Below are 8,638 nucleotides of genomic sequence, written 5' to 3' on the forward strand. Positions count from 1 at the left end.
CCAAATGTGATCCTTGAGAGCAATACATGTTCCAAATGTAAGGGAATTTAATTGTATATAAGATGGCCAATATGGGAGCAAGTTTTCCTGCCTTATGATTAGTCTGGATCCGATCAAGTGTCTAGCTACGCCAATGGTGATACTCATGTGATTGACGAATGACGGTTCCATACCCTATAATTGAGGAATGATCAGCAGCAGTGCAGTGTTTAAAGACGCATATCATTTCACAAGCAAAAAAAAGGGCGTCGTATCTTTAATGACAATAGCAGCGACCATTATACTCTACTGATATTAGTACTGTTTAAGAGTGACATAATTTAATAGTAATTCTAGTATTATTTCAATGTAATATCAATCAGACAAAACAACAACGTGGGTTGTGATCGACGAAAGGGCATCCATCCATCACACGTTGATTGTGATTGACGGTAGACAAAGAGTTACAAACAAATAGGGAGGGTAGGATGCATGCATGGATTGGGGCCACCCTTGAATGTGTGATGATCAATAATAGAGGTCCAAGTCGAAGGAGAGAGTCCAGTGCGCGGGCGCAACGTTGTCGATGACAACCCGCTTGGAGATGGCGGCACCACGAGCCGCGAGGAAGTCTCCGGTTCCCCCGACCACCACCAATGTTCGATTGTCGAGAGACTCATCCTCCTGCCCCATGATGGCGATGGTGCCCGTGTATGGCCCCGACGTGATGGTGGCAGTGAATATGTGCATGAGGACGTAACCCTTCTGTGAATTGAAGATCCAGAAGCCCTGGGCGACGCCGATGGGCTCCGAGTCCGGGGAGGCGTCGGGAGTGATGGAGTTCTCGAATGTGGAGCGCACACCGAAGTTGGTGGGGTTGGGCTGGCTAAAGTTGAAGGGTCCGGCGCTGTACACGGAGTCGAAGACGGAGTTGTTGACGGCCGGGTTGTAGACCTGGTTGTGGATGTAGAAGCTGAAGGTCTCAGGTCCCTGGGGAGGCTTCCGGCGAGCCGATACAGTGGTGGTCAAAGGAGCGGCCAGCAACAGCAGATAAGCGAGTGTAGTGGCGAGTGTAGTGGCGGAGGAGCCATATGAGATGGACTGCTGAACCATGTTTGTAATTTGTGCTCAAATAGTTTTATGTATAATAAAATTCACACAATTACGAAGAGAAGAAGACAGCAGTGAAACGTTGGTTGATTGTGGAGGGGTGTGGTTGTGAAAGGAGAAAGAAGGAAAAGTGCTGATGCTGAGTTATTGGTCTGTATGCATATGCTGCTTGGTTGGAGAAGGAGAAGGATGTATTGTAGCCTAATAATAACATGCGTCTATTTAAATAGGGAAAAGTCGTTATTGTAATTAGTGGGGGAGGGGGGGGGGGGGGGGGGGCATTCACGTTGACCCACTGACTTTTTATGTTTCAGCGTTTGAATTCACGTGTGGTTCGCATAATAACGACTTCAGAAGAGGGGGGGGGGGGGGGGGGAATCCTGATTTCCACAAGCTATTCAGAAAATAATTAACAGTTCATACCTGGAACGTCTTTTGGATAGGGATATTATTGTCGATTGAATATTTCAAGCTTCATAGGTTGCAAGCAACTTACGTCCACAAATATAATTAATATTAATGCCCAATGTGTGTTGGACCTTGTCCACTCAAGTGGAGCCCACAACATTGAGTCTGCTGAAGGCCGAATAGGCTTAAGGCAAGTTATAAGAAAAGTTATAATTAGTTGTATTTATATTTATGTATGTGATTTTTGGTTGTGTGTCTTTTGTGTGTGTGTGTGTGTTCTACCAAAAGTGCAAAAGTGGAGACAAAGACCTACGAGGGGTTGTTCGTGCTATCAGAGAACCACAATTGAACAACAACTATCCTATCTACTTTGCATTAGGTTTCTTCGTTTCATGTTTTTCCTTGTTTCCAATTTTTGTTAGTTTTTCTATCCACCCAGTTGGATGAGAAATTGTAATCAAGGCTACTGCCTTAGCATGTACATTCCTCTAGTCAAAGCTAGAGAGGTTGTCTTCGTTTGTACTAAGAAAAATATAAGAAAAATAGTGAACTTATTTTGAACCCGAAGGGGTTCCGTGTTTTTTCCCTACTTTGGGTTTTCCACGTTAAAAGTTTTGGTGTACTCTCATTTTCGTCTTGATTGAGTTGGTAGTCCAAATCATCCTGATTCGGATCCATATTCCCAACAATGTGTTCTTCCAGTGCACCGTGCACATGTCCAATTGAAGCTACCTAGAATATGCACTCCAAATGAATATTATTCCCCAACACATGATTGAGTTCAATATTTGGTTTGTGAAGTTGGGTTTGCTCCCACCTAGTACGTCCTAACCATGAGTATAGTTACTAGGATATAAAGTTTGTTGACATTGTCACAGCAATGCCATTGTTTTGTCGACAAGTCCCGCTAGTCTATGAAGTTGCCCAGGAACAAAATTGTGGGTGTAGTGTACAAATACATAATTTACTTTCAACTAGGACCTTATCCACCCCCACCAGTCTTTGATCCCGCATCGAGAGTTGAGCAAAATGACCCTTCCTCGAAGGACTCGCATGAGTCATGAACTTCTTGAAGCTTTTTGACCTCTTCATGCATGCTCATGGCCGTCACCCCCTAAAAAACAAAATTGAGCCTTTTTACCTCATTCACATCTCTTTGATTCATTTCGGTATTGTAGGCTTTTAAAAAGTTTGGGACTTCGTCCCCATTGAAATGGTCGACTTATTTGTTCATGCTCTCAAAAGGTTATTGAGCTGCATCTCGTCTTTCACTTTCCTCCACAAATTTTTATCATCATTCCACGAAATCTTCTAAATTTTCCTTTGTCATCCTCCCCTACCGCTCTTTCATGTCAGGTTCACCAAATTAATGTCATGATAATGCGTATGCATGTGCTACTCGAGCAGGAACATTGGGGATTTCGACTAGGGAGGATGCAAGTGCTTGGAAGGTCCAGACATCAATTGATTGAAACACTCATGGGAGTCAAAGGTTCTCTATGGTCAAATGATCCCTAGACTCGAAAAATTCCCTAGAGCCGAAGACAACCTTGAGTCGAAGGGAGCCTAAACTCGAAGGGAACCCAAAATCAAAGGGAGCCCAGATTTGCAGGGAACTTAGACCCGAAGGGATCCTAGAGTTGAAGGGAACATAGACTCGAAGGGAGCCTAGACTCGAAGAGGGCCCATCCTCGAAGGGAGGCCAGAGTCGAAGGAAACCAAGTCTTGAAGGGAGTGACGAGTTGAGTGACAATATACACGTGATTAGGATTGAAACACACGATTAAGGTAATGTACACGAGATTAGGACAAAATGTAAGCAAAAATATAGAAGGGAGATTCTCTTTACAACCAAATAAGTAGAGATAGGTTACCACGATTTTGGTGCTTTTTATAAAATGGTCATATCATTCGACCACAATAGGAAACTGAAATGAACAGAGGGAGACTAAGGAGTTTCTGATGAAGGTGGTCAAGGGACCGCGACTACCACCGTGAGTTGTGGCGCTTGGATGACGGTGTAGTGTTCCCGTGCCTCTTCGTCCTCCCTTCAACAACCAGAATACAAGGTAGCCTAACCCTCTATCGTTGTGGAGAAGAAGACCGAACCTCCGAAGTATATGTAAGTAGGTAAATAGTTTGAATGTCGAAGAAGCCGCCAAAGAAAAGTATCCATAAGAAACCCCAAATTGGAGAAGAATTCATAACACTACTCTCGAAGAATACAAAAAACAAAACCCTAAGACCTCAAGTACATTGAGGAGGAGGAGGAGAAGAAGAAATCTCACGAAAACTAAAGCTGGAAAAAGAAGAAGATTAGAAGTGGAAACCAAACCCTAATGGTACACTCCGACACACAAAATGGGCAACACAAACTAAGCCCTCTTCTTCTCATTTTATAGAGGAAGAAAGGCACCTAATTTAGGCATTAAATCGGGTTAATCCCTTTCTCTCTTCGAAAAAGAAAACGGAATGTTAGCCCTTGATTCGCACCACGTTGTTAAAGAATCAAACTCTACCCCCTTTTTAGTTTAGTGAATAGCTCTAACTATTCGGCTATTCACTTTTATGTATTACCTATAATAAATCTTTTTATATATACATATGTTTCTGTGATGTGAGAAAACCTTCACTTTTTTCCACTTTTCTACCTTTGGCCACACCACATCACAACAATATGAGACTGAAGAGCTCCGTGAGATTTTTGAATCTCGGTTAAGGTGGAATTGCAAACATTTTATATTTGCTAAAAATATGTGTAAATAGAGATAGTGTTAGATGTCGCAAGTAGTGCCATGGGCATAGTATCACATTCCATGTCCATAGCATTAATTTGCATCATTGAGATGTCGAAAGAAAACCATTGAAAATTTACCAACTAATGTTAAAAATATGATATTTTGGAAAAGTTCTAGCAACATCATCCAATAAAAAATATCACAGTCATACCCTTTTAGACGTGTGAGAAATGGTTTAAGAATAAGGACACTGTGGTAACACTAAGTTGTTTTAACAACCACAAAAAAGATATAAAAGAAATATATGTTCCTTATCTCTATATCAAATAACCATGGCTCCTTTGTATTAATCATACCTCTACTTTGAAAGTACTTTTATATATTTTGGAATTTCTTTTCTTCAAAATCAACTACTATAGTTGTGCCATCTATCGACACAATACACACTCTGGCTTTATCTTCACTATGTATGAGGCTTCTTCTCTCACGCATGCCATCATAACCCTGTTTTTTAAGACCCTATCTTAGGATCCTATAGGAAATACTACGCATGTCATTAATTTTTCAGATAGTACGGAATTATATTAATTTCTTCCCATCCTTACTTTGGATCATAGTGAATGTCATTCCCCTAGGATTACTAGACAGAAGAACTTCTCATGGATGAAGAAGTTCTGATCTATGGACACATGCCCAATCGTAACTCTAACATTAGGGCATGCACATCACAAATCCTCCATAACCTCGATTGTTACTTGGAACTTCCATCCATGGTTCCTCACTATTGGCCACCTCCACGATTGTAAAACTCGGATATGATGTTGATCTCGGACCCGTGGTCGATGAGCATTACACACAATTCCATTTAATCTCAAATTTAGACTGGAGCTTTTGTTGTCTCCTGAGTTGAGTGCATGTAGGTGTAATGACTCATTTCTTTCTTGTGACTACACCATATGTCAACACTCCATATTACAACTGATAGTGCAATCTCCTCATCCTCATCTTCTTCATGTATCGTGACAGTATTTACACTACAAGTTTCTTCAACCACCTGTCTTTTTCTCTAGATTGCATCAATGATCACATCATGGAACTCCTTTTTGATCCCCCAAAACTTCTCAAAGACTCAACTTGATTTGTTATAAAGAATCGTGGACTCTAGCATCTTCATTAGGTCGATGGAAGTTTCAATGTCCAAGGCAAATTTGAATGTCAAGGAAACCAGGTTACAAATGGTGTCGAAGATCAACTGGGCTTACACACTTGATGTTCAAGCAAGGGTAACCGAATTGCAAGGGAGGTTCCATGAAGACTGAGCTAAAAAATTTCAAGTATTACTCAATGAATATGTGTTAGATGACATGGCCTAGATGACAAAGAAGAGCTTTCTCAAGTGGACCGAGAAAGGGGGTATAAAGGTCTCTCAATCTTAGAGTTATTGAGGGAGTTTAAGAAGAAATACGATGAGCTCTCAATAAGAGACTAAGAGGTATTATAGTCAGAGAAGATGGATTTATTCATCCGAACTACGAATAAATCACTCAAGAAAGATTTCATCATTCTTCTTGAAAATCAGATGAGTAGTTCTAGTTTGGTGTATGATTCCAAGTTGACGTCTCAAAGGCTTTTTGAGTACTAAGAAGCAAGGCATTAAGTATAGTGGATGACTATGAAAATCGAAAGAAGACGACTACTAGAGAGAATCCAAAGTAAGAAGTAGGAACGTAAGTGGATAATGGCAAAGGAAAGGAGTTGGAGTTCGCAATAGATGAGTTGATATAGAGAATGAAGGATTTACCACTCAAGTTCATGAAGCTTGAGAAGAGTGAAAGCTGGAGTGCCAAGCAAAAGCCCAATGAGGGAGAAACGAATGATTACATCTACTGGTACATATGATGCGACAACACCGAGCACCTAAAAGGAGATTTTCGAAGTAACGAGGACTTGGTAGAAAGAAAATTTATCTTTTACTAGAATCAAAGAATCCACTCCTCTAAGACCCAACAACCCTTGAAGTCCAACTTTGGCAAAGGCAAAATGAAGAACTTGATGGAGGATGTAGAGTCAAAGCATGCATCTCATGCACTCTCACATACATCACATGCATTCAAACACCTATATAAAGAGAAGGAAGGTACACATGTAGGCTGAATCAAGTAAGGTATCAATCAAATAATCAATCAAGATATTAAGTTAGCACATTTGGAAAGTATTTGATCTCTCAAGATTGGAGTCGAGGGTTCGGGCCATAAGATAAGGTGTTGTCCTTATGATCAAGATTTTGTCGCTCCAAGGATGACACAACAAACAAGTGAAATATGAAAAAACATAGTAACTTGTAATACTAATTGTTAGACATAAAAATTACAGGCCAAAGAAAGAAAACAAACTTTATATGAATGTTACGTATCAACAAACTTAACATCTATCCCACATCATAGAATTGAATATTACAAATCATGCCCTCATCCCTTTTAGAATTAAACCCCCACATACTCATCATAAAATAAGGGAAAACTATGGCATGCCTATCTCATGATCAATAATGGTTATACACATGACAAATATCATGTTTGACAACTTGTCTTCCTTGGTTCAAGTCCCTGATGGTTCGTCTCATTTTTAACATGCATGTGCCTAACTTCCTCACTTCAATTTATATGTTGGTGTTCTCTAGTATCCTCTGCAATTCATACGCAACTTCAATAATCTCCAGCTCCCTTGAAATGTTTGTTCTATATGTTGGTATTTTTACATCAAACTTACCATATTTATGGCGTGAAAATTGTGTTGTGTGCAAAGACAACTGAGGGACCTCTATCTACTACATGTAGAATATGTCTTTCATAAGTAAATAAAAATTAAAGAAAGCTAATGCTTAATAACATAAGAGGCAGAAAGACAATATACTAGGGAAGACACATTTATGACTTTTCATGTACATGATGATGGTAGGATGTGAATGTGAACGTGCGGAAGCATATTACGAACTGGCTCTACCGGATAGCAACAATTAGAGAGGAAGCTTCAATGGAAGCTTAACACAAAGAATATGCTTGGGAGAGAGAGAGAGAGAGAGAGAGAGAGAGAGAACGTAAACTCTATTAAAAAATAACACTCTGTATACACAATATGCTTGACAACACTATTTATACAAGTCATTGGAGGACTGACAGAAATACCATGTACTTTGATGCTCATACGAGTGACTGACACTAACTACGAGGACTTTGACTACCTAGTCGTCTAGACGCATAGATGCTACTACTAGCCTTCCGGTTCACATTTGAATCCATCTCTCTGATCCGGCTCCTGGTTCTGGATACTGATCCGGATATCATCCAGTTCTTCGTCCTGGATACCGATCTGACTCAGGCTTACCGAGACAATCTGGATCCGGTTGAGCTTGGTCGCTCAACATAGGATAACTTTCACACATATGGAAATTGATTTGTTTAGTTTTTGTTTGCATAAAGAAGTGAAGGTGATATCAAATGATGGATCAAATTAGGTCTTAGATCTGGATCCTCAAAATTTGAATCTTTTTTGGAGGCTTTGGATTATGGAAAGGAGGCCAACATCTGTATTAACTTGTCGTATTAGACAACTTTATTTGAAAGTGTAGGTTCAAGATCAAATAACACAAATGCCATTTTTTCAATATTCTATGAAGATTGGTAGTAAAACATTAGGTGTTAGGTCATGGAAGGAACTAGCTACAAATGTTTTTTTTAGACAGAACGAAATTTCTCCGCAACATCTCAAGAAATTTTGAAATTGTTTTGGGGTATAAAAATCAGTAGGAATTTGTTTGTTTTTAATGGTTGTTTATTCATAGAGCTATACTAGCTAATGATTAGTGAAAAGGGTGAATGTAGCAACTATCCTTTTTGTACGAAGCTAGTGGAGACTACTAACCATTGTTTGTTGAGTTGTGATTTGGCGATGGAAATATGGAAATATGGAGAATAATTGTAATGTTGTTGATACCATTATATCCTGGAGTGGTGCAAATATTTGGGGCAATAATGTGGGCGGTAGTACAAGATCAACTAATGTTATATGGGTTAGAAATATTGAGAATCGACTAGATAGGTTTATAGAGTTACAATTATAGAGATGGATATATGAAAACAAAACTCTATTGCATATGAGAGTAGTTCACAATGGTAGTTCACCCATGCGCTCACACCTTAGAGGTTAGATAGGATATGGACCAACTCACTACAAGATTAGTGGGGATTGATGATCAATCTAACCACTGTGTAAGAAAGTGAATTATATTCTATGTTTGGTCTGAGTATAACATTAAATGTGCAAATCAGTTGATAGTAGTGGAGATATTCCTTTTCTGTCAATTGACTTGCCATTTAATATGACCCAACTCCCTAGATCAGGCT

At 39.7% G+C, this 8,638-nt stretch overlaps 1 protein-coding gene across 1 annotated transcript; it reads right to left on the reverse strand.

The window, feature by feature from the left end:
* Positions 1 to 358: 358 nt before the first annotated feature.
* Positions 359 to 4,321, reverse strand: LOC147869080 (dirigent protein 1-like). The gene is made up of 3 exons (XM_087315678.1): positions 4,309 to 4,321; positions 3,764 to 3,796; positions 359 to 1,043 (listed from the first exon to the last, which is right to left on the reverse strand). Exons 1-3 carry the CDS (start codon positions 4,319 to 4,321, stop codon positions 508 to 510), a joined length of 582 nt encoding a protein of 193 aa, XP_087171804.1. The 3' UTR covers positions 359 to 507.
* Positions 4,322 to 8,638: the final 4,317 nt, after the last annotated feature.

Source organism: Azolla caroliniana, unplaced genomic scaffold, assembly GCF_043228905.1.
Source record: "Azolla caroliniana isolate FFs.n. ecotype wild unplaced genomic scaffold, voAzoCaro1.0.p SCAF_1, whole genome shotgun sequence".
Lineage (NCBI taxonomy): Eukaryota > Viridiplantae > Streptophyta > Polypodiopsida > Salviniales > Salviniaceae > Azolla > Azolla caroliniana.